This window comes from Cupressus sempervirens, chromosome 11 (assembly GCF_028749045.1).
Source record: "Cupressus sempervirens isolate cs-2001-9-10 chromosome 11, ASM2874904v1, whole genome shotgun sequence".
NCBI classification, from domain to species: domain Eukaryota; kingdom Viridiplantae; phylum Streptophyta; class Pinopsida; order Cupressales; family Cupressaceae; genus Cupressus; species Cupressus sempervirens.
The window spans coordinates 14635211-14662208 of NC_143128.1; the positions used below are offsets into that span (position 1 = coordinate 14635211).

Genomic DNA, 26998 nt, shown 5'->3' on the forward strand with positions numbered 1-26998 from the left:
CACACATGAATCCCAGAGGAAGCAGTGTGGAAATGACACTGGGTAACCCGCAAGCAGAAAAGAAAACAAGCAAAAGACATGATCAAGACCTTACGCTCTGATTGCCCCATTCGCAGTATACCATGATATGGAAGATCGTGGAAACCTTGAGGAGGGAACAAGGAGATTGCTTGGAAAAGATATTTCAAGACCCAACAGGGAAGAGTCCAAATCAAAAGAAAGCAAAAATCCAAAAGAGAACCGTTTGCCAACGAGATGGGTAGGACGAGGTACTAACAGACCAAGATCAGACATGAGGAAAGCTATATCCTGCAAGGACCTATCGGAGAGCACCTAAGCTGGTGGATTTGGATGAGTGATGCTTTTGGCAAGCTGAACTAAGAAAGATAACACTTTGGTGATAGGAAATCTAGCTAAAGGATGAATTGGAATAGCTAACCAAGGGTTGTGCGATGTGTGCAAGATGCTGATCAAGGAGGAATTGACACGAAAGCCGGATAGATACAATGGTACTAAGCTAAAAAGGATGTACAAGCTGACGGACCAAGATATTTACAAGCGGGCTAAAGCTCAGGATGATAGGATAGCGGGATGGTTCGATGTTGTGCAAGATGTGAAAGCTAAGGGTGGGGTGATAGCGAAAGATATGGATTTGGCAGGAAGCATCCAATGATGATGAGAGATTTTGTGACCAAGGATAGCTAGAGGAGCAGGATGAGATGGCTGGATAGGATGGTAGATAGCTAGGATTATGATGGATATAAAGAGATGACATTGGGTTTGCATGAGGATAGCCTAGAGCTAGATACCAATGACAAGGGAGGATGGACACGATAAGATCTCCAAGGAACATAGTGCCCCCAATCAGAAGATAACATGCGGAAGGAGGTCTTATGATGGATGTGATAGGATCGAAGCTAGGATGGAAAAAGCTGAAGGGGCTAGGGAGATGGATGATAGCTGGGATGGTTGGCTGAAGCTGTAGGAGATAAGTGGATGGTGTGAGATGGAAGATGGAGGGTGGAGGATAGGTGGATAGATTGGAAGATGGAGTTGGATGTCAAGAGATGACCAAAAGCATGAGGGTGATAGGCTAAGTTGGGGATGGCAGGATTACACATGACGCTTGTTTGCCAAGTTTTCATCATGGTACTTGTCCAAGGCGCTTGAATTGCCAAGTTTTCACTAGTGGACGCTTTATTTTTCTTTTCTTTTTTTGACTTTTTGACTTTGGACTTAGCTGGAATGATTTTGGCTTCCTTCAGCTATTTTGGCTTTTTTGGGATTTTTCACTGGCTGTTGGAATGTTCAATTTTATTGCTAGCTATTGGTACACTGGATATGTGATTTATGGAATAGATTGGATTAGATGGGATTGATGGTAGGAGATGGAGGGATGAAAAGGTTGGAAAGGAGCATGAGATGGGGATGCTTGCAAGAGCAACATTGGCACATGTTGGGACGGGTGTGAAAAGAGCATATGGGGGATAGATGGTAGATGCGGGCGTGATGGAGGATTTGTGGAAGCGTGCTTGGGGATATAGGCACCCAAGATGGAGTTAGGAGATGGGGGACATGAGTCACTAGATGGAGGATTAGCAATGGTGGATGCCATTATGCATTGGGTTTCAACTTTTTTCTTTGGGATCCACATGGTTTTGGATTTTCTTTTCACAGGCGTTTGCGTTATTTTGCATTCTTTGATTGGATTTTTCTTTTTTGGAGTATGTCTTTTAGAATAGACATATGATTGCCTAGGATGTGGATTTTTAGCTTTATGCATTTTGAAGTTGGCATTTACATTGTTGTGGTAAGCTTTGGGAAGATGGTTAGGAGAAGCTTTGTGAGATGGAGAGGATATGGGAGAGCGTGTAGGGGGATGATGATGGATGATGTGCCTCGATATGTGCCTTTGCTGATTTTGCATAGGAATGGAAGGAATAGGATTTGAATGATGGTTGATAGGAGGATGGAGGATGGTAGATTTTGGGACATAGGGACCCAAAATGGATTTAGCGGATGAAGGGGGGATATGGTAGGTTGTTTTAGGTTGCAAAGATGGTGGAGGGGGGATGACATAAGATTTCTTGAAGGAGTGATGGGAGGCTGGCATGGGGGTTTTGGAGATAGGCTTGGTTTGGGGGTGTGGTGTACCAACACCTTTAGATGGTGAGCCTTTGGATACATATCCAAGACCATGAAATCCTAGATTTTTTTGTGCAATAATAGGCTTTCTAATTCCTTGCTCTTGTGGTCCTAAACCTTGACCTTGATAATGCCATCGATTGAGCATTTGAACTAGCTGAGGATACTTTTTGCTTGCAGAAAATGGTGGAAGTGCTTTATCAGATGTACTGCAATAGGGAGATACTATTCTTAATTCTTCTGCTGAGAGGAGGCCACTATGGATGAATGTAAGTGAACCAAGAGGGTATATTATAGATGGTGAAATAGCTTGGATAGGTGGTAAGATGGAAGCATGGAGCGGAGGAGATGGTAGGATAGGATCTTGATTTAGCTGATGGGATGAAAAGATATCCTGTAGTAGAGGAGGTATGGCTTGAGGTTTTGGAGATGGAGGGGATGGTGACTGTACTATTGATGGAAGACATGGTACGATGATATCTTCATTTATGCTTTGGGGGATGTCAACATGCTTTTGAGCAGGATCTTGATAGGATTGGATTGGAGTGGATGGTGCGATAGGAGGTGAAGGGATGGACTCTTCAAAGGCAGCAGATGGATAGATGGGAGATTCAGTAGTGGAGATGGGTGAGTAGAAGATGGATGCATAAGGGTCATTATGGGAGATTTGGGAAATGCTTGGAGGTGATGTGGATAGGATTTGGAGGGTTTTGACAGATGGTGGGATTTTGATGCTTGCGGGAAGTGGAAGGATTTTAAGCAATTTGATGGATGGTATGGGGATGATAGCTATGGGAGATGGAGGTGACATTATAGATGGGGAAGCTTCATTACTGACTACTTCACATGGTTGGATTAGATGACATGGCTTATCGACTGCTGGAGGTGACTTTTCTTGTATTTCCTCTAGGAGATTCCTTGGAGACTCGTGTGTTAGAGGTGGAGGTGGATTGACAGGAATAACTAGTGTGATGGGGGTGGAAGATTGGAAGCTTGGTTGATTGGGTGATGGAGGAGAAGCTGGAATATCAGATGGCATGACTAGATAGTTTGGAAGAATGCATGGATTTTGTGGGATGCTTGGGGGAATGTTTCTAAGGATTTCAATATACCCATCATAGTCAACAAGATTTTCATCATCATTGGAATAGGAGGTGGCGGGAGCAAGGACAATACGACCGAACACATCATGATAGGTTTGGGATTTCATGTTTTGATGATGAGTTGGATGGGGATGGGGTCTTGCATATGGATGAACACAGAAGCTCATGGTTGGATTTGGATTAAGCGTAGATTTTGGATTGGCTGATGAAGGATTTCCTAGGGAGAGTCAAAGTTGTATGACAGACCTAAGGAGGATTGGCTGGAGATTTTTGGCTTTCCTGTGGATGGAAGACTTCAAGGGCATGCTGTCAAAAAGTGAGAGTTTTGCTTTCCTATGCGTTGGATTGGTGGAGATTGTGTCAACTTAAGGATAGACTAATGATCCTATGGGCATGACACGAGATTGACCACTTGTGGATCCCAACCTTTAGCTTAAGGTGATGAGGGATAACAAGTGACAAAGCTAGATTACCCTAGACAAAGCTCTGTCAAAGGGATAACCTTGGTGAGGCTGGTGGATTGGTCAGATTGATTGGATAACAAATTCTAGCAGAATGACAACAACTCTCTAAAGGCTTGGGTGTGATTTTGGATTGGGTTGCTAGCTGGCTGGGGGGTGATTTGGAGAGACTTTGGATTTGGGATTGTTCTAAAGCAAGGAACTAGATAGATTTGGTTGTAGCGGGGGAGCTTGGATGATTTTCTGATGAGGCAGTGACTACGCTAAGTATGCCTTGAGCTGGGAGATTTTTGCTTTTTTGGAATTTTGACCAAAGTTGGCAAACATTCATTCAAAAGCTATGAACAAACAAGTAGACAAAATTTTGGAGCAAGCACGTCAAACACACCAACATCTTAGGAAGCTTTCTACAAGGATGAAATTTGTTATAGCTAGGGAGTCCTCGATATATGCAAGGTACGTGAGGCCCAAATCCATAGATGAAACCAAAAAGATGTCACACAGTCGAGAGGAGCGGTAACCCACTTCTCCTCTTTCACTTCTCAAGGGTATAGAGTTCCTTGAGGCTTAGCCTGAGTGACAAAATCTTGATTCCAAGAGAGGTGTCTTTGGATTCACCTCCCAATTTTTATACTTCGCCGGAACACTGGAGTTGAGTTCGTTCCAAGGGGTGATGAAATCCCCAAGCAAGCCTCCTAAAAAGTGTAAAACAAGACCACATACATGATCTTGGGCTTTAAAAGACACACGTTTATTCCAATTGATGATTTAGATTTTGTAAGCTATGATTGAAGACACTTGTGATTATGGCATACAATGTTCATTTCAATTTGACAACATTGTCAGCATAATGAAAGTCGAGAGATCGTCAACATAAGAAATGCGAGCGTCATTGAAAATGCGTCCAAACCATGCAATGTTCATTGATTGTTAGGCATTCAAAATTGAGTGTGAGTTTGTTTTAAGCCCAAAACAAAGATGTGTGAAACTCGATTGCCAAGCACGCGCCTGGAGGCTCTCCACGTCAAGATTTGTCCAATTTTTATGCCCAAATGAAGTGTGAGCGAGATTAATGCGCATTCAAAAATTTTTCTAACTTAGAAAAACCACCAAAGACCCAAGTGAGTGGAGTTCGATCTTTATGGAGCACTTAACACCCTCTTAGGTAGACCCATCCCCATAGATGATGCTGAGATTGCAACCAATGGTTAAATTGATGGGTGATTAAAGAGGGTGAGTCCAACTACAAACTTACTCAAAGCGTTTTTATTAGTTTTTATAACTTAGAAGATTTAAAAAATATGGATTCTTTTTATGCCCCAAAAGATGATTATTTGATCTATGACATTCAAGATTGGATTTGTTGTTTTAATCATGCATTCATAAAAAAAACAAACTTGATTTTAATCCATGGCACTCAAGAGTGATTTTAGCAACATGCATTCAAAGACAAGTGATTTAAACATTCAAATTTTTTCCTTTGAGCATTCAAGATTGAGATTTTGTGTGTTGTTTTAAGAACTTTGAAGTGCTTTGTTTTAACCTTAGATCATTCAAGATTGTTTTGGACTCAAAAGTGAAAATGATTCTTTGGACTTTGGTTTTCATTCAAGATTTTGTGTTCTAGTTTGCATATTTTAAGCCCAAAAATGATATTCCTAGATTGTTTTGATGCATGAAAAACCTAAGAAACATTCAAGATTTTGCAACAAGACATTTGTTTGAAACATATAACAAAGCTTTTAGCACAATTTTTGGCAACCATCTAGGACTCTTAGTTTTCATGAGATTTTTAAAAGAACTTTAAAATATTTGCAAATGAGGTTCATTTTATCCTTGATTGATGCTTTGAGTTTGATTTAAATTTTAGTGTGCACTTAGTGTTGATTTTGAATATTTTGAAATGGAAACTTGAAGTTCTTTTTAAATTCCCAAAAATGAAGTGTTCCTAACTTTGCATGAATGCATCTAAAACCTTGATGTTGCAAGGATGCAAATGATTGGATTGGTTTAGTTTCACTTGTTAAAAGATTTTTTCTTTTTTGCAATTTTTTAATTTTTAATGGATTTAAGTATGATTTGGGGGTTCATTTTAAGCACTAAAAAGAAGTGTGTATGATTTTGCTTCTTTAAAAAAAAATGGCCAAGATCTCTCACAAGAAGAAGAAGAAGAAGTAGATGGAATAAGAAGAATATAGACAAGAAGAGAAAGAAGAATTCCAAGTGCTTTGTCCACCTATAAGCTTGAAAAATTTGCAAATACTATGAGATAGACTATGAGTTCCTTTGCCTTCTTCATGCTCATGTGGACCTACAAAACCAATTTATACAATTCTACCAATCACAAAAACAAGAAAAATTAGCTAATATTAGCAAATGACATACAAAACTTGACTAAAAAAGCTAATGAAGATGACCCATGCGGGGTCCCACCGGGTGTGCCAAAATTTATATGAGCAATGCTAGTATGCTAATAGAAACCAAATTTAAATAAAGCTTCTACAAACTAAACAAAATTTATAAACTTCAAGATAGACTAAGATGAACTCTCAATTGAGAATATGAGCCACTAATGGACTCTCTTAATAAGAAGCTCTCTTGTTGAGTAGCTTTGTCTAAATAGATAGGATGTATGCTCAAGCTTTATGCTTCAAAAAGGGCTTCAAATGGGGTTGAAATTTGGGTGTGAGTGTATGGTTTTGATGTAAAATGGCTTCTTAAAATGGCATTATGACTTTACTTCATGGATTGTGTTCAAATGGCTTGGGAGAGGATTCCTTAAATATGCAAAGGGCTTGAGGGATCAAGGGCTAGGATGCAAGGATGGGGAAAAGCTATGGAGGGCTCAGATTGCATGAGAGGAGAGCACATGGATTGTGCTTCCTTACAGCCAATCAGGGAGTGACACATGTCACAGGGTGAGAGGATGGAGGAAAGGGGAAGGATGAGTCAACAAAAGAGGCTCAAGGGATAAAATCTTCATAAAGACCCTCATAATGGCTTGTAAGAGCAATAAAAGGGCTTGGAAGAGTCATTTATGGCCTAGTGGGCTTCATAAAGTTTTATGGTTGAAATATTTTGAGGGAGATGAGAGGAATTTCGACTTGGGCTTGATTAGGAAGGTTTTAAGCTTGCTTAGGCTTGTGCAAATGATTAGAGGATGGATTAGAATGATTTAGGATTAACTTAGGGATAGGCAAGTGGATGACATTTAATGAGGGTGGGTGAAGGAGGAGATATTTGTTAACTTTGGCTTGGGTTACTAAGTCTTAACCCATGTTTAGAGAATGTGACAAGGTTAGAAGGGGATTAGGATTAGGTTTAAAGACATCTTCTAGAAGAGTCTAGACTTTGGATGAGGATAAAGACTTTCTAGAATAGTCTAGAATTTCCTAGGATGATGATGAAGACTTTCTAGAAGAGTCTAGAACTTCTTAGGATGAGGCCAAATTAGATTTTTAGGAAATAAATAAAGTTTTATTTATTTCAAGGGTTTGGGTTGAGGAGATATTTATTAAAACTTTTTTAATAAACATGAGGATTAATATTTAATCTTAATTAAATATTTTGAGTTGGGATTAGGGGCAGTGGGATTAGCCTTTAATCAAAATTAAAGAAGGATTAGAAGATTTTGGAAGGGGTTTGTGGTCTTAAGGAAATTGGCCAAGTTTTGGGCAAAAAATAAATTTTTTATTTATTTTGAGTTTTTTGGTCAATTTATTAATTAAATAATTAATAAATAAGAAAATAATGTTTAAATAAGATTTAAACATTTTTGGGAGGGATTTCTTCATTAAATATTTTTAATTAAGATAAAGGGATTTAATGGCATAAAAATAAATAAATAAATAAATAAATAAATTAATAAATGATGTCATCAGAAATTTTTTAGAAAATAAAAATACTTTATTTTCTAAAAGTTTTTAGGTGTCTACACTTAGTGCCATATTGGAGACTTTGATCTCTTATTCTTGGGCTTAAATGCCCAAAGATATAATAATATAGCATGAGAACTTAACCACAAAATATGAGCCATCCTATCAGATCACAAGTGCATTTCTAGGCCGAGAATTTAACAACAAAAGATGAGCAATCCTATCATATCATAAGTGCATTTCTAGGCAAAAATGAATGCATTCATAATGTTAATTTAGATTCTCACTCATCTACACCTCTACAACCATTATGCATTAGTCAAGAACTATGACGCATTGCGTCTCTTGTTATAAACTTATTTTTGTTATATAAAACTTCATTTATGCTTTTCAAATCAATCAAACACCTATCAAGCATACCCTTTTACACCTGTGTTGGGTGCAAGTGCTAGTATCATATATAATGGAGAGAGACCTTAAAATACTTATGTCCCCTACAGCCCGAGTTGCACAAACTAAATATTAACTGAAGCAGAAATACCCCATTTTTAGTATCACAATTATTTTCCGAGTGAATCCTCTCTGAGGCGATTGGCCTACGCTTTTTTCTAAGAACGGAAAACGGTAGGCGAGGGTTAGCAGCATAAAATCTCAACAGGTTGCGAAATCGTGTTCTCAATAGGTACTCCTTGCATCTTTATCTCTAGCTGCGAGCAATTATAATACCATATCAATGGCAGCCATTCCTCCTCCACAGCAGCAACAGGCTCAGCCACAACAACAGCAGCAGGGTGAACCGCAGATGGCACCTTGGATGAACGGTAATGTTATTTGTTGACTCTATATTAGGGTTTAAGTCGGGTTGTTTGTTCTTACGTTTAAGTTGTTTAGGGTTTATGTTTTGGAGAGCTTAGTGCAAGTGTTTTTAAGCGCTCATCTTTGAAGATGGTATGGCTGTTGACTACGTTTGTTAAACTTCATAGCGTCTGTCTTTATGCTATTTTTTGTTTGCTTATAATCTTGTGTATCACCTACATAATTATTTTTGGATGTGCGGCGCGGACCGATACGCTTACATAGAACTTAGTGCACCTGAATTATTAATTTGTCTAATACTTCTGTTTGTCACGATTTGGATAAAATTTCCAAGATGAATTGGACCATATGTTACAGAAGCTTGTGTTTTTCGATTTTTTGGGTTCAGGCTCAGGGCTTCAATAATTTTAATTAAGAAAATTACTTAGAAGTACTTTTAGAGTTGTTTGGCAAGATCGAGGGGGTGCTTTTATCAGGAGCTTGCATCTGGTGTCATCCCTTGGCCACAGAGAATCAGGCTTAGAGTTATTCAATTAAAATAGTTAATCTTGTATCAGGGTCTCCGTTCTGAAATCTGGGATTAGTTTACGGCTAATTTTATATTTGTCTTCTTCACTCAGTTTTTAAAGTGTTTTGTGCCTCTGGGTTTTCCTGAACAATAAGACAATCTGAAAGAGCTTTGTGCGCCGAAACAATATATTTGCCCCAGTGCCACTGATGTTCACGGGATTTATTGAAGATATTCTGTAGATAAATGTGACTAAATATGACTATTTTTTGGGATTTCCGATGGTTTCAGGATTTAGGTTTTAGAGGGCCTGTCTACTTAGTTGCAGATTAGGTGCATGTCATCCGTCACACACTCCTCGGACACATGCCTGTACTAATTCACTAATTCATTTGGAAACCCACACTCCCGTGGAGAGTGATGCACCTTCACTTGTTCTACACCGTTGGGGTAAATATACCTAGTAGGTTGGATGCTGTTTTCTACCCAATTTAAATATATTATCGTGCTCCCTTAAGAGTTGACCAAAGTCTCTTTCATAATAGCCTTCAAGCTCACTACCTGACCTCACACCAGTCAACAAAATGGAAGGATTGATGCTATTTTGTCTACTCTACTCATTATCTGTTTGAAAGTACTTGTTTTGGATAATATCATGAACCTCTTAAGGGAGATAGAGATGAATGTGGTCAAGAGGTAGGTGGATTGGAAGGTTCTGTATACTCCTTAGATCGGTCATAAAGACAAAATTGAGGAGAACACAGTTTGAACAATTTAGAAGGTAAAACGAAAGAAGAGCCTTAGTGAGATTCTACAAGGAACGTGATAATTTAAACTGATATTTGGAGTGGCTGTGAAATAAATTAGTTTATCCTTCACCACAAATTTCATGAAATTGTGCTTTTGTTGTGTTTGTTGGGGCACCACTACACGTAATGACTTTTCCTCTCCCTGGTGGTGGATTGCTGAGTGGAATTTGTAATGTTGGTTCATAAAACATGCAGTTTCTTTGAGATGCATTCTTGTAAATACTCTTGTTTCTGCTCATGAAGTCCCTCTACTTTTTTACCACTTGAGGTCTGCCTAAATTGAGGTGTTTTTTTAAACCGTTTTTTCTTTTATTTTACAGTTGGTTTTGATAAAAGGGTGTACTGTCCTCTAATAGGTTTCAATTTGGTCCGAAATCCACCATTTATGTCCTAAGCTGAATTACCAAAGGTATAATGATTCAGTCTAAGACATTCAAAGTAAAGATGATTATCCATTCATCTATTAGATTAAGTTATTTGAATATATTATTAACCTTCATATTGACCTCATTACTTCAACTGAATGAAGGATTAGACATGTAATTAAGGTGCCTACATACCAATTACACTAGGCTCCCTCAAAGTTTATAGATCCCGGCCTGTATACCATCTTGGGAATTTCCCTCAAGGCTTCCGAGATGCTCCCTCCTACCCTGCCTTGGGACTGATACTATTGACTGGATTTAGACAAGCCCCTCCTGGAAACATTCTGATCCTTTCCTTCTTATTACTGAAGTAGTAACAGATCTGACATGGGCATATCTATATGATTATGACTTCATTATACCATAAAGTATATATATACATTACAGATGTAAATATTAGATCATTTTGAGATATGTCAGGAAACATTTAGATATGTACATTTTATAGAGATGATTCTGATTTCATCCATATTCATATGTGTGATATAGATTTATATTCACATCTGAAATACAACATAAATATATGTATAATTCTTGTTTCATTATTATTATCAGATGTTTATAATTCTTATTTTAATATCAAATATAAATATTTATTTATATGATCTTATAAGAGTTCTTTATTCTTTCTAAGATTCAAATATTATAGCCTGTGAATCAGTATTCAATCAAGAGATACTTTACAGCATAATTTGCTGTCACACAATGCTTACCAGCATTGTAATGATTCCTCTCCTTTCTTATATCTTCCTCGGAGAGTAATAATTATATTTTATATATTCTGATTCCTATTTTAATATTTCTGATTGATTTTCATAGGATCAGTATCAAATACTAAACAAGACCATTCTATCCATCGACAACCTTCAATCATTACTTCCTAATCTCATGTCTGGTAACCTGCACAAATTATATTAAAATTATCATTTCTTTCCCTTGATCCCTACTCCACTGGGAAAAGGATTTGATCTTGACTATATATTTTGTGATCCATTTCTTTGATATCAGAAAGATGCGTATTTCCTTAACCACATTTCTCCACAAAAGATCACATCCATTTAAACCACGTTTCTCCACCAAAGATCACATCCATTGTAAATGGATCACTGCATCCTTGTGATCAATTAACTCAATTAATCTTAATGTTTTTTCGTCAAAACGACAAGTAATTTCCAATTTCCCTGTCTTGGTTCCAAGTAATTGCACCAAATCAGACTGCTGATGTTAATATTAACCTGGATAATGATAAAATGGTTTGACACCATTACTGGTAGATGAAAGATGATTTTTTAGTTTGTATTAAAAAGACTGGCTATGAATATTGATAATATTAATATTATTGACTGACATTTGTTGATTAACAATAATATTAATATTATTGATTTTTATTATGCTGATTAATTATACATGGATGAGTATTATATTGGTTAATCAATAATATGCTATTAATTAATTATATTGATTAATAATTTTACTATATTGATTAATTATGTATTTAAGTAAAGCAATGTAATTTAAAGTTATAAACCAATTACATTCGTATTAAGAAATATATCAACATCAATAATGGCTCGTGACAAAGGGGTTTTCCAGTCCATGATATACTTGATTATATGGAAGAAAAATTTAGACAGATGTGCACAGGATATACATTAGACTAAAAATAATATAAAATCATTGGTTTTACGTTTTACAAGCCACTGCATTCAGAACTTATTTCTTTTCACTTTTAAGCTTTGTTCTCATAGATTTGAAGAATGATACATGAACCTATAAAATTAGGTTAGGTGCATTTTTAGCATGGGTTGTGTGGGGTTTTGTTGGCTGTCATTTTTAAAATAGGTTATGTATGTGAAAATGATTATTATCATTATTGCATTGTAATGAAGTTTAATTGGAAACATGGGCATGAACAGGGGGATGGATTGCTGTCTTTCAACTAAAGTTTGTTGTGCAGTGGCTAGTGTCTACTACTAGGGAGATATTTGTGTCCATCCTGCCCACTTGTTAAATTGGTGGATTTTAAGATTGATATTTGCATTTTGATGCATGGTAACTACCAACTTCTATGTTGGGTAGGATGCCATTTCCAGGTTGCTGGTATATGAATAAGGGTATAATGATATTGCAGCTGATAGAAGGAAGATGTATATGATTAAAATCTGGTGTAATCCAACCCTAGTTTCTCAGTCCCGTAACTGTCATTTTGTTCACTGGCCAGCCTGATGATTAATGTAGAAGGTGCCAAAATCCACTTGTGAAGAGCATGCTTGCCATATATAGCGGTGTTTCTGATTTCCTCAGTGCTTTATTTGGTGTTTGCCATGGCTATCCAAAAATATTTGACCACAGACACCTCTTCTTTGGAACATAATATTTTGAAGTGATGTGTGGGGCATGTCTTGATTGGTTATGCTGTTATTACTAGTGCTATGTTGCTGATGTTTTGGTGATGTTTAGTGGGGTTTGAGCAGTTAGTTGTGACAATGTACATAATTACACATTTGACAACAATTTGTTTTAAGCATGTTGTCCCTTTTATGTAGTCTTGAGGTCCTGTTTTAACTATTTCCAAGAAAATAAATTGTATCGGTTGTCTAATCAAAATTTCAGGGCCAAGCTCATTAACTACTCCATCAGTCTCTGGGCATCCTTCTGGTCCTCAAGCTCACATGGCAGGGAACCCTCCATCTTCTGGACCGCTGGTAAGCATTCGTGAAAATTTTGAAATAAATATTCCTTAACATTTACAGAGGTTCTGATGATCTGAAATTTATTTGTCCTTTCTTTCCTTCTATGCCCCCCCATTCTCTCTACTTTTATCTTGTCAGCCACCTCGACCCCCTGGTATGATATCTTCAGGGCCTCAGAACTTTGGACCTCCGATGCCAGTCCAAGTATGCTGTCTCACCTATGACTAATTTTTAATCATAACTATTTTGCTAGTTCTAATTTGGATGTTTGCACGAAAACATTAGCATTTGGATTTATTCTCCCTGAAGTTTTTAATAAAGAAGTCTGATGATTGACAGCAGTTTAGACCAGGAGTAGCTCCACAGACAAATCAGCAATTTATGAATCCAGGTAGCCAACAGTTTCGGCCTGTAGCACAAGGCATGCCACCACCAAACATGTCTGTCCAGCCACAGCCTGTTCAATATCCACCACAGATGCAGCATATGCCTCCACGCCCAGGGCAGCAGCATCAGGCACCACCATCATCACAGGCACCATCTATGTCATATCTTCAGCAACCAAGGCCAATGGTAACTGGGCCTTCTCAGTCCCAGCAATCTCAGCAATCATCACAGCCTGTGAATATGCCACCTCCACCAGGTTTGGGGGGCATGGGAATGCCACCATCATCATCCTATACGGTAGACTTATTTTCATATGTTGCAATTATTTTTCATTTGTTTCTGCTTTCTATAAAAAATGTCTGCATAAGTAGTTGGTTATGTGTGCATGCTATGGATAAGCTTATTTTCCTTTTATCTTTTTTTTAGTTTGCTACATCCTCTCCATATGGACAACCGCCAAATTCATTCAATGCAAATCCAGCCTATCAACATGCTTCACAACCTCAGCATATGCCGTTAGTAAATTCTGGAACGCAGCAATGGGGATCTGCAGGTCAAAATAGTGCTGTACCACAGGCAGTACAAACAAACCAACAGGCAGCTTCTGCTTCTGTAAGATTCCATCCCATAGACTTTACTGATTTGATTTTGCTACGCATGATGTAGTGAAAAGGGTTTTGTCATTAGTTTCAGCTTGGCACAAGGAATGTTATTTCCATGAAATTAACAGTTCTTTTGGATTTCCTCAGGGGCCTCCTGTACAACCTTTGAATTCTAATTCACAAAGTTCTTCAGAGTGGCAAGAGCATACTGCTGGAGATGGAAGGAGGTACCAAGTTGATACATTGGAACTGCATTAGATTTTATTATTTTAATAAACAGCATTACTGAGTCAAGCTGGGTTTGATATGGTCTTATTTTGAGATATGCGTTTGGCAGTAATTTACATATCTGTTTATTTGACCTTTTAGAAAAGGTACAAAGTGTTATTCTGAGGTGTTGATAGTCATTTATAACAATGGGGGGAATGTTTTCTTGTTGGGCATCCTGGTTGGCTTAGTCTGTATGCAGTGTTCCTTTATATGATCTAGTTCAGTTCTGTTCATGCATGTTTTAGATATCTGTGGGTCATATCACTGAACTTAAGATTTATGTTTTCATGTAGATACTATTACAATAAAAGGACAAGGCAGTCTAGTTGGGAGAAGCCTTTAGAATTGATGACACCAATTGAGGTGAGACATCCAAGATTTCTTACCTTTTGCTTATGTCAAATGGCATATATATGCTGTTACCATAGAATGGTTTATTAACTTATGTATTGTTGAATATCCTTGGAATGTATAAAATCTTAGTCATCCCTCACATGGTAGATAAAAGGTGGACTAGTTGATTGAACTTGTTTCATGTAGATTACGTTTTTCTTTGCATGGCCTACCACTCTTTAGTTGACGTCTTATGGCAAGATCGGAGATCAATAAACAGGTCTGTATGCCTACTTCTAAGGTGGGATGTTTTCTTTTTTGTCTTATGAAGTTGGGTGATCCTTGATATCCAAATTGTACCATTAGTTTTATGAGGGAATTGTACTTTTGCACCAAATAAAAAATGTTGAATGTTGTCATTTTCATGATTTCTGATCCCTCTTAATGCAAAAACAATGTAGCATTTATAATTTTAAATTATCTGTAATGGAGGAATTGTAACTGAGGCCATGAAATGGGTTGTTGTCGGGACATACTCCCAGACATTAATTTTGCAAAAAAACAATTTAATACGAAAAAAATAAATATAACCAATTATCAAACAAAACGTAGGAATGAAAAAGTGCTGTTAATAATTTCCAAGGAAGTACTATATCTATTTAGAGAATCTAGGTCATATTAGTCCGAAGAACAAGAAATGGAGAATCTAAAGATTGAAAATTCAATAATTGCGAGTGAATAGTGCTAGCTGTCATAGTTTTGGAAAGAATGGAAAGAACCTAGTTGAGTTAATGTCATTCTTGTTTAGATTTTCCTCAAAATTTATGTATAGATTACAGGAGCACTATTTGAAATGAATAGATTTGATATTTATTGTTCATATCATGCTGTTAAAAGAATATGCACAATCCAATTGGTTTTTGGCATGAGCTTGAATATGTTAAGTTATATGCATCTTGAAGCTGAATTTTGTATATGATTTCTTATGACAACATTACTTGGATGTTCTAAATGTTGGTTAATGCTGTGATATATGAGAAAATATTGCATGTGGATGAGGAAGTCTGAACTTTGCATAGACTTTGTCACCATTTGATAAATGACATTTCATTACTAATATTGCAAGTGTGCTGTATAGAATTAAGCATTAAGTACTTTGAAAGTCATGGATGGGCATTGTGAACTGATAACTACCAGGTGGCTTTATTTTATGAATTAAAGATCAATAGATAATAACTAATAGCTTATTTGAGAACATCAATTCAAATCCATAATATCTTATAGATGATGTCACCAACAGATCTTGAGATGTTTTAACTGCCTAATTTTTCAACAAACTTACCTTTATGTATGTTGGCAGGTTAAGCTATGGGGTCAATTCTTGTTACAGTTTGGTTCAGCATCTCGATGCTGTAGGATTAAAATTTCCTTTCCTGGAGATTTAGGTTTATAGAGTATTAATTTAGTCTCTTTCGCAATAGCCATGAAATGGACCTTTGATTATTCCAGCAGCTGATAAATTTGAAATTAGACTGCAGGGTAGTGTCGACGTTTTTTTTAATAATGAAACTAGTACAACTGTATTGTGATAATTTGATATTCTTTGCCCATCTAAAGAGCTGGAATTGGCAAATTGGTCTTTACTATAGTACACAACACACGGTGACACCAAAATACTCTCATGAATCTTGTGTCTCATTTGCATAGCTTCAGGTTACGGTTATGGACTTGAACCATAATGTGCATTGAAGGTTTTAAATTTAGTCATTTCCAGTGTATCTTGATTTCTAGTTAAACACACTAACCAGTACTGTCTTTGACGTTTATCATGTTTTTGGAAATTGAGAACATATTCTGAATGTGAAATAATATACCTCTCTAGGTCATTAGCTGCACTGATGAACAGATGATGCAGTCAAGGATATTGTACCAAATTAATGGTAGCCTTTGTCCTTGCAGCCTACATCCATATTTAATACACAGCCCTTATGCACTATAAAGATGCAAAATAGTAAAATACCATAGTTCTATTTCAAATTTAAATACGCAGAAACAATGAGCAGCAACGATATAGATTAAAAAATATATTGCAGGTCCTGTTAACCTTGTATGCAATCAATTGATCTCTCTTTCCAAACTGCTCAGTATTTCCATCTCGTTCAAGGGTCATGGTCTACCAAAAAGAATATCACGCCTCCATTTTCCTCACCAAGAGTTGGACCCTTTAGTAGTTCACCTTTTTCATTATAAAAAACCAATTGAAATTGATTTTCCAACATTTTGTTTCTTGACTATTCATATTTTGGGTTGACTCTGCATTTTTCTCTTTTCTCATTTAGATTAACTCTTTGTTCCGTACATTGATGCTTTGCCCGTTAATGCTCGACATGAACTTTGATTGAAGATGCCTTTGCCTGTGGAATAATTTAATGCTTTGTGGGATATTGAAGCTTGTACCACTCACAAGGTGCTCTTGCTTCAACTAGCATTACCCCTGGATGCTCATTCGTTTAATGCAGCATAGGCCTTTTCCAAATGTCATTAGTCATGCTAATTTATTGCTTTGTGGGATATTGAAGCTTGTACCACTCACAAGGTGCTCTTGCTTCAACTAGCATTACCCTAGGATGCTCGTTTGTTTAATGCAGCATAAGCCTTTTCCAAAAGTCATTAGTCATGCTAATTGGTGTAGATGTTACCAACAAGAAGTAAAGGATATATACCAAAGGTTTTTTGGCAAATTCTTTTGCTTCCTTTAAGAACTATTCTAAGCTATAACCTAGTTTTTAACTCACCTGCTTAGGTTGTGTACGATCAATTTTCTAACATCATAGTTTTCAGGCGGGGCTTTGATGGAAGATGAAAATTAGATTGTTGTCTGTCCTCGCCTTGGGCGATACAATATGCCAAATTCTCAATGCTTCAATAGAGTATATAATAATATCCAAAATGACCTTTTTGGAAATTCTAAACATGTGCTATTCTGTATGGTTTTGTTAGCAGGGAAAAAGATGGCAAAGTTTCTGGTTAAATTTGTTGGATGATGCTGACGACATTATGGGTACATGATGTAAATGATATGCTTTTTGGTTTATTTTTATCTCATGAGTAGTAGAAATTTGTGAGATTGCGTGAAAATGAAGGTATTTCTTATATTATATGCGCTTAGGAGATTTGTTTCATGCAATCTATTTTAGAAATACTATTATTTTAAACTGATGAATTTTTAAGTGAACAATAATTGTTTATTCTTTGCACACTAATACTAATATAGTAAATATACCTGTCTCCTTCTGAAATTTCTCCCGTCTTTGTTGGTTGTGTTCTTTCATCTAGTCTGTTTGAAGATGACCATTTATGTTTCATAGAAAACATTATCCTTTGATTCAACTCAAATGTCAGTGCTCCTTAGATGATTCTTACGTGGATAACTTGACTGATGGCCTAGGATATATTTGTTTGTATCAATTTTGAAATTGTTCTATTTTTTCATCCTTTTGCTTGTTCACTCTTTATTTCAGTTAACTACAGATGGTTATTGCAATGCTTTCTTTGAAATCACTTTCTGTGGTGAGCGTAATGATTTTTGTTTCCTAAATCTCTAGTCAGTTATTTTTCTTTGGAAACCTTATTTTATAGTTGGCATGCTTCTTGCTTATTATGTTTTAATGAATTAGGTAGTTTAATGTTTTATGTTTGGTGTTGATACAAAGGTAAGGGACGAGAAAGACCAGTTTAAGTGACAAGGCATGCCAACTAAAGCCACACAAGTAATATTGGAATACATAGAGAAGCATCATTATTCCTTTTGTAAATTCCATTATTTATTCTTACAGCAATATTCATCTTAGCTTCTTTAGCTAGCTGCTGCAGATTTTTTGTTTATCAGGTTCTAACAACCTGCTCACAGTGCTGGAAACATTTGTATTGCATTTGTATTAGCTTATGAAACAGACTTGTTAAATGTAGACATGGAGTCATCAAATGCTTATACATCATCTCTTCAAACATGTAAGAATAATGAACACACAAATAATGCTAATACTAGGTTGCTAGAACCTTCAAAACTTCAGATGCAGTGCAAATAGGAATAGTTGCATTAGCTTATTAAAGAGATTTGTTAAATGTAGACATGGAGTCATCAAATGCTTATATATTCTCTTCAAACGCAAATAAAAAAAATGAACACATAAACCATGTCTGTAATACTAGGTTGCTAGAACCTTCAAATTTCAGATGCAGTGCAAATAGGAATAGTTGATATCTGTGCACAATACAATGGGAATCACTCTGAAGCATTTTTGGTTTGCCAAAATTACAGCAATGGTTTGTATTTGCTAATATCTCTTTTTATATTTGATTTGATTATAAAACTGGAAAGTGTTTTGGGTTTGTGCATATTTCACCATCCTAAACACTTTGGCTAAGTTGCTTTATTCATATTTAATATTTTATGTCAACTTAAGGAATGTCAAAACTGGACAATCCAGTAGATTTTTAATAATGAAAAATATGGTTTGAAAGCAGGATAATATCAATTCAAAAACATTACACTGGGTAGGTGTCATGGAGATAGTGCTGTTTGTACTTGGTATAATTTTAGATATCATCAAAGAGAGACTTGTCTGAACATTAGGTCACATTTCAGAAGCATTTATGAACAGACTTTTGTCATTGTATGGAGTGTGATCTGAAACATTGATACAAAACTTGCTTGCTAATTCTATGTAATGGTCTGAGGAAATATCCTGTTGTTAATTGATTTTATTGCCAATTTTATATTGGAAATTATTGATTATTGATAAGTACAATATTTTGTTTATCAGTGCTGGTAGTGTTGCAGGTTACCAGTTACCCTATCATGCTGAGCATTTGTTTTTCCTTACTCTTCTCATTTTGCTATGTCAACATGGTTAAATTGCTTGGATTAAGATATCTTTATAGTTGTCTCTGTAACCTTCAAACATCAATGCAAATAATTTTCAAATATTGTTACTAAGAGTTAAGTGATTTGTTGAAGTTGATGTCCTAATTAAGAGTTTGATTCTTTAGTGATGGGCTTATTTATGAATTTCTTGCCACTTGGTTCTAGTCTGGCTTAATATTCTCTTTGTATTAAGTTCAAGTGACATTCAGTTTCTTGGTAGTTGTTTGTCTTATTTCTCACACATTTTGGATATATGCAAATTAGAAACTAAGACATGTCAGAGGAGTGAAATTATGGTCTGGTAGCTTTATTGAGATGCAATTGGGAGTTTTCAATTTGTTTAATATCATTTGTTCTTTTAACAATAATTAGTTATTGTTCTCCACTGTGTAACAGCGTGCAGATGCATCCACTGTCTGGAAAGAATTCACGACCCCAGAAGGAAGAAAGTATTAATCTTATCCTTGCATAAAATGCTCTCAATTTTTGGACAATTTCAATTGCCTCGAGCTCTACTATTATAAGATATCTAACTATTTGGATTTTTGTTGTCTGCTTTACAGGTATTATTACAATAAGGTTACAAAACTTTCCAAGTGGACAATTCCAGATGATCTAAGGGTTTGTATAGCTATTTTATTCTGTCTGCAGAAAATTCAAGTCATTTGATGATTGCTAACTTCTACAATAACAAGGGATTCATTTTTGTTTTGACGATTTCATTTTTTCTTTTTGCCTCTGGACTCTTCAGATTGCTCGAGAGCAGGCAGAAAAAGCAGCAAATCCGGTCACAAACTCTGAAGGATCGTTATCTATGGCTCCGTCACCTGTTCCAGTTGCAGTAGTTTCTTCTCCAGCAAAAGCATCCCCAAATATGTCTGTTTCCAGCATCACTGGCACTCCCACGGTTTTAGCTCCAACAGGGCCTTCAGCAGCTTCTGCATCAGTTATGCCTCTCATGCCAACAAATCCAGCTACTTTAATGCCTTCTGTCATTCCCACTGTTCCAACCTTGATTGGAGCTGTCTCACCTGCTTTGGCTGCATCTGTTCCCACAGTTACTCCAGCAGCTGGTGTCATGCCAACAGCCACGGTGGTGTCAGCATCCATTGCCACTCCACCTGTTTCAATCCCATCAAATATTGCTGTCCCTCTAGCTACGGCATCGGCTGCAACTACTGTAGTGCCTGTCATGACTGTAGAAGCTACAACTGCCACAATTGACACAACACTGTATGAATATTCTATTTAGCGAGTCACAAAATCTTTGTTCACTACAAATTTTATAGTTGGGTTTGTAAAAGGCTGTGATGCATGGAAGAGGTAACAGTTTCAGCTGAAAATTTCTAATCTACTATATATTTATGTTTCATTAGGTCAAAAATTGGTGATTCAAAGGAAGGAGGAATGGACGAGACTTCTGCCCAAGATCAGGAGGTAGGACATGTTTTTAAATATCTACTTATTTAGATTGTTTTCAAAGAACAATAGATGCAAATAATTATTTTATTGCTTTTATCTGTTTAGATTAGTATAATATCTTATAGCACAATGCTGTTTTTAAGCTTGTCTATTTTAAATTTTGTTATCTTCATTGAAACAAAGCTTGTCCATCTTTAAGATTGCTTCTTTTATTAACATCTATGATTGATCTTCAAAATTAATGTAGAAAAATTGTTCCGTGATACATCAAGTATGGTTTTCTGCATTTGCTTTCTTTTAATTTTCAATGTGTGATTTAAGGCTCACAATTTTTAATATAAATCTTGGGAACCTTAAATATTACATGCATCTCAGCTAGGAAAACCAGGCTGAATTTTAGGGCAATGCAGCTTTGTTATGAATGTTTTATGTGATTTAATAAATTCTACAGCTGATCACTAGTATTCAGTCCTCAAGTTAATTACTATTATTTTAGTAAGCAATATTTAGGCTGAGTGGCTTTTTAACTCAAGCTTTTAAAGTTAGATCTACAAATATTATCCTTGCTACATATTGCTGACAACATTTTGCAGTGACTGCCTTGAATTGCGAGCTAAGAGTATCTAATGCATGTTGCCAAGCATCTTTATTATGGATTATTATGGATCTCACACTATTCCGTTTATGGTACAATGCAGTGGTTGATTGGTTGATTGTGTAAAAGGACTATTTATCTGTTCCCTTTTAATGTTAGATACTGTATTTGGTGTCAAATGTAGGAGGCTAAAAAGGTGATGCCAGTAACTGGAAAGGTTAATGCAATTCCTCCATCAGAAGAGAAAGCTGTTGATGAGGAGCCTTTGACTTATGCAAACAAAATAGTATGTAATATTATCTTTGATAACCGTTATTGTATGTGAGCAATTCATCAGATATATTGTCTGGTGATTTCAGCTTGTAATGTAAATTCATTCTATCTCAAGGAATGGGTGGATCTGACATTTAGTTCAGTCATTGTGTTCCTATTTTCATCATTATGGGCTTATTACATGGTTTATTCCTTTCTCAGGAGGCAAAAAATGCTTTTAAGGAACTTCTCGAGTCTGCCCATGTTGAATCTGATTGGACATGGGAGCAGGTTGTGCAGAATTCTCCTAAGTTGCATATTTCTTTTTATTCAATTGATGTTTTTTTTTCCTTTTCTTTAATGCAAGGGAAAAATGAAAATATTATTTACAGGCTATGCGGATAATCATCAATGATAAGCGATATGGAGCTCTCAAAACCCTTGGGGAGAGGAAACAAGCTTTCAATGAAGTATGACAGCGGTTTGCTGCTTAAGAAATTCAATTTGATGTTATATAAACAAAAATAATGTTTAGATTTACTAGTTAATGCAAGCATGGTTAAGGATGGAACTCCAATGCTAATGTTATTCATTTACTCTGCAATTCTTGTGTATTAGTACTTAGCCCAGCGTAAGAAGCATGAGGCTGAAGAACGTCGCATACGGCAGAAAAGGGCTCGGGAAGAGTTTATCATTATGTTGGAGGTAATGTTTGTGCTATATTTTTCATAAAATAAATGTAATTTACTTAAATATGGGTTTGGAGGACCGAATCAGTAGAATTCAACAAAAAATGAAAATTCCATTGAATATTGGCTTGACATCTGCATATTATTCTCAGGAAAGTAAGGAGCTTACATCAGCAACACGATGGAGGTTGGTTCATTTGATTAACGTTCTAGTATATTTTGGGATTTTTTTAATGTTTGGAGTTCAGAGAGTTGTGGCATAAGTTGTGATCGGTTAAACAAATACTTCTAACTTGCAATGTGCAGCAAGGCTGTCACTCTATTTGAGAGTGATGCAAGGTTTCATGCAGTTGACCGAGGAAGAGATAGAGAGGAGCTCTTTGAGGGCTATCTAGTTGAGTTGGAGAGAAAGGTTTGTCATGCTTTGAATTTTTGCGATGACATGTCTCTGCATTTTGAGTATTTCTCATGTTCAAATGGTTTGTTATAGAACCAGTAGATTGTCTGTATGTTTCCATTGAACCCAATTGGCCTTATAATTAGTGTAATATGTCCATCTTCAGCCATGAACATTTTTCTTGACTATGTTCTTTTCCAAGTGGCATTATCAATGGTTTGGCTAGAAGCAGAAGGGTGCAGTCAAACTCAATTCACAACATTAAAATTATAAAATGTTGTGGAAATTTTAGATGATATTTTTAAATTTTGGGTAAATAACATTTTGAAGTAGCATGGATGTGAGTTTATGGCATGTGGGTGTTTTTTCCTCCAAAGAGGATTGAAGGATGGAAGGAATAAACTATGGCAGTTGGCTTGTTTGATTGTTGAATGATAACTCTTGTGTTATCTTTGTAAATATAAAGTTTCAAATTTGTGATTCTGCTGGTTATTTAATTGTGACAAAACTTAGTGAAATGGGCTCAGCCAATTCGATTACACGTATTATCTCAAATCACGGTTACTCATGATAGTGCCTTTTTACAGGAAATTAAGACATAAATCCTTGGGTTAGAGACAAAGCTCAGTTAACTATAGAAATCATGGGCTAAAATATGTTCTTTTAGAATTCCCTGCTGTAGATTGTTACTTCAACTAAAAATGAAAAAAACATGGTATGAGTTATCGACTCATTTGATATATAGAATTCTGCTTCAAATGTTAGATTTTCAGAATCCTGGATACTATAACACAAAATAACGGGCTGTCTTAGCTACTACTACATACAATGGCTTTTTGCTTGTTCCTTTTTTGGCATTTTTTCCTTGATTTATTCACAGACTTGGATACAATCTCACAAAATAACACTCTCTCTTAGCTACTCGTACATACGAAGGCTTTTTCTTGTTCCCCCTTTAACATTTTGTCCTTGATTTACTTATCGGTTTAGAAGGTCTTTAATTTACAAAATAAGAAAACAGAGCCAGGGTATGATAGTACAATCCTCTTTTATCATGATATTGCCTATTTATGCAGAGATTTGATGTATTTGTGATGCCAATTATAATAAAATACCAACCTTTTGTGAGGGTTCAGGAACGGGAGAAGGCACGAGAGGAGCGGAAAAGGAATATTATTGAGTATAGATCCTTTTTGGAGTCTTGCGATTTCATAAAGGTGCACACCTTAGTTTTTGTTTCAGAATGTTTTACAATGCTGCTACAGTAAGAAGTTTTATTAGAATGATTGATGTTTTTTCTCTGATTTGTAGGCAAATTCTCAATGGAGAAAAGTTCAAGATAGGCTGGAGGATGATGAGAGATGCTCAAGACTGGATAAAATTGACCGCTTGGAGATTTTCCAGGTGACATTAAAATCTATGTTCTTCATTTTTTCAACCATTTGGTTATTTTGGCCATTAATGTATGCTTTTGCTATGGCAGGAGTATATACGTGATTTGGAGAAGGAAGAAGAAGAAGAACGGAAGATTCAAAAGGTGTCCAAAATTAGAGTAGTGCTTCCATAGTTTTTATTGTTTTACTTTTGTACATTTGAATGACTTGAATATTCGTTTAACTGCAGGAACAATTGCGTCGGAAGGAACGAAAAAATCGGGATGAATTCCGAAGATTAATGGAGGATCATAAGGCCAGTGGCCTTCTTACAGCGAAGACACACTGGCGTGATTACTGTGCCAAGGTATTAGATGTTTAGATTTTTGTACATGTACAAAATTTGAACATTTTTTATTATCATTACTCCAAATTGAGTTTTATTTAAGCCTGTTCTGAGATTATGTGCTATGTAAGAACTTTATCTGTCTCTTTAAGGTCAAGGACCATCCTGCTTATCTAGCCGTGGCTTCAAACACATCTGGTTCAACGCCTAAGGATTTGTTTGAAGATGTTGCAGAAGAGGTGGAAAAGCAGGTATGGATGTTTGAAATTGCTCGATGATTTTATTGCAGAAGTTAATTGCACTTTTACTGTCAGGTTGAATCATTGTTAATCAGTGCAATGCATGTTTCTTTTCTTTGATGAAATCTGACTTTGAATCTAATGCATGTTTGACAGTATCAGGAGGACAAAGCAAACATAAAAGATGCTTTGAAGGCAGGGAAGGTGTGTTTTTCCTCCTTTGAATTTTCTATGGAATGTAAATTAAATTTTAATCGATTTGATTTGATTATTGCAGTTCACAATAACATCAGCATGGACATTTGACAAGTTCAAAGTCTCCATTAGTGAAGTATTTGATTTGGCTGCTGCATCTGAAACAAATCTTAAGGTTTGTATTAGTTCTGTATCTAGATTTTTGGTCTCAGCGCAGAATTAATCTACAAGAGAGTATCTGAGATCTGATTTTAATATGAACAATGTCAATTGGGTGTTATGCTGTTTCATATTTTATTTAAAATTCTAATTATACCAGCTGTATTATGTTGAAACTGTTTTGTGCTGGCAAGAATTACCATTGTAAATCCACAACAGCCTGGTCTCATTTGTAGATTGTGGATATGCCCTAGGTCAAAGTCAATGAATTACCAAAGTTGAGATTAATGCAAGTTGTTTGGGGATATATATGACTTTTTGGTCCGATTGGCATCTTGTGTTTTTCTTACAGCTTGTGTTTGAAGAAGTGCTTGAACGGACAAGGGAGAAAGAAGAAAAGGAAGCAAAAAAGAGGCAACGGCTGGCAGATGATTTCATGGATTTACTTTATTCTTTGAAGGTTTTGATTCTTGCATTGAAAAAAAATACTCTTAACAAATATATTCTATTTTTATTTTGCTTTTTGTACATCTGAGGTACATTTTTGTATTATGCTGTACATAAAAAATCCATGTCATGACTGGACTTTAATTTACTTTGATGATAGATTATATAATTTTTTCATTTCAGGAAATTGATGCTTCCTCAAAATGGGAGGAATGTATACCTTTGCTTGAAGATGCCCAAGAGTACAGGTAAAAGAGCAACTATTTAATGAATAATCTAGTGTTAGTGATAAAAGCATAGTTTTTATGTGTATCCACTATAATTAGTTATAAATAAATTTTAACATGAATATTCAGGGCAATTAGTGATGAAAGCTTCCGTCGGGAGATATTTGATGAGTACATTGCACACCTTCAAGAAAAGGTCAAGGAAAAGGAACGCAAACGGGATGAAGAAAAGGTATCTAACAATAAACAACCTTATACTTTTCTTTCCTTTGTTTATTATTTCATGTTACATGTCTAGATTTGTCAAGATCTCATTGATTAAATGCTTCAGACCATGTAGGTCGGTCAGATTAGAATTTTCTTATTTTTGCAATAAATTTAATATTGGTCCCATTAGCTTAGAAGCTAAGTCACAAGGTTTGAATTCAAGTGTATTCTGTGACAAAATTTATATGAAGCTAAGCAAGGCAAGAAAAAGAAAAAGAAAAAAAAAATTGATGACACCAAATCTTCATATAATTAATTTTTTTTACAAATACAATAATATATACACATAATTATTGGATTGCTAAACAACAGCTTTTTAAGCTGCCAAACAGCCCACAATTACAACCTGTGAGCACAAAGGTTACTAGCATAATGGCCCAATGACATCTTGGTGGCTGCCAGCGTTTCAACTGCTGCTTTAGATGGGTTACCCTAAAGTTTACAATATATAAATAGTAAAGGAAAATAAAATAATTTTTTAAGTGTTCTTTTTAAAATAAAAATTGAATAAAAATAATTAATGTTTTTATTAAAATCAATGCTCTTCGCATGGAGCTATGAGTGGGCGATGCTACAAATAGGAGACCTCATCCCCAAATTTCATGTGTTTGAACCCTAAAGCTCACATATGTGCAAGCTTTTGTTACCTTTAAGTTGGTAGGATTATTGGCTGGTTCTCAAAATGATATAAAATGTTGACAACAAAGGGGAAAATCGAGTCAAAGAAGTTGTGAATGAGAATTTTAAGTTTCACCCTTAAAAATTCAAAATTTGGGATAACAAAAATGGCTCCTTTTATATTTTCGTTACTTGTAATGTCCCCACTTGGGGCTCACCCTTTATTCTCTTCTAATTTTTGACTCAGGGTTTTGGAATGATCTTATTTCTATAAATATTGTGGATAGCTAATGGGAACTTCAGTTATATTTTACTATTTGAACTATACAAGGATTATTCCCATGGCATATATTCTCCCAAGAATATATGTAATTGTATATTCTCCCAAGAATATATAAGATCTTTGAATAATTTATAT

General features: G+C 35.8%; 1 protein-coding gene across 14 annotated transcripts in view; it reads left to right on the top strand.

The window, feature by feature from the left end:
* The first annotated feature begins 8137 nt into the window (after nt 1-8137).
* PRP40A (pre-mRNA-processing protein 40A) overlaps nt 8138-26998 on the top strand; it is a 34939-nt gene continuing 16078 nt past the window's right edge. For 12 of the 14 annotated variants that reach the window (XR_016358588.1, XR_016358591.1, XR_016358590.1 and 9 more), the window contains exons 1-27: nt 8138-8405; nt 12756-12847; nt 12974-13039; nt 13175-13519; nt 13649-13834; nt 13972-14051; nt 14388-14457; nt 19751-19803; nt 19918-19975; nt 20106-20587; nt 20731-20791; nt 21556-21657; nt 21846-21914; nt 22016-22093; nt 22242-22328; nt 22465-22499; nt 22619-22724; nt 23846-23926; nt 24021-24113; nt 24193-24246; nt 24333-24449; nt 24581-24679; nt 24824-24871; nt 24945-25037; nt 25374-25481; nt 25652-25716; nt 25825-25927. Coding sequence is in view for 8 of the 14 variants with exons in the window: in XM_089809356.1 (XP_089665482.1) it covers nt 8318-8405; nt 12756-12847; nt 12974-13039; nt 13175-13519; nt 13649-13834; nt 13972-14051; nt 14388-14457; nt 19751-19803; nt 19918-19975; nt 20106-20587; nt 20731-20791; nt 21556-21657; nt 21846-21914; nt 22016-22093; nt 22242-22328; nt 22465-22499; nt 22619-22724; nt 23846-23926; nt 24021-24113; nt 24193-24246; nt 24333-24449; nt 24581-24679; nt 24824-24871; nt 24945-25037; nt 25374-25481; nt 25652-25716; nt 25825-25927 (2919 nt within the window). In the remaining 6 variants the exon portion in view is untranslated. The remainder of the gene's footprint in view (nt 8406-12755; nt 12848-12973; nt 13040-13174; nt 13520-13648; nt 13835-13971; nt 14052-14387; nt 14458-19750; nt 19804-19917; nt 19976-20105; nt 20588-20730; nt 20792-21555; nt 21658-21845; nt 21915-22015; nt 22094-22241; nt 22329-22464; nt 22500-22618; nt 22725-23845; nt 23927-24020; nt 24114-24192; nt 24247-24332; nt 24450-24580; nt 24680-24823; nt 24872-24944; nt 25038-25373; nt 25482-25651; nt 25717-25824; nt 25928-26998) is intronic. The other 2 variants (XM_089809362.1, XM_089809363.1) reach the window with 1 other exon arrangement.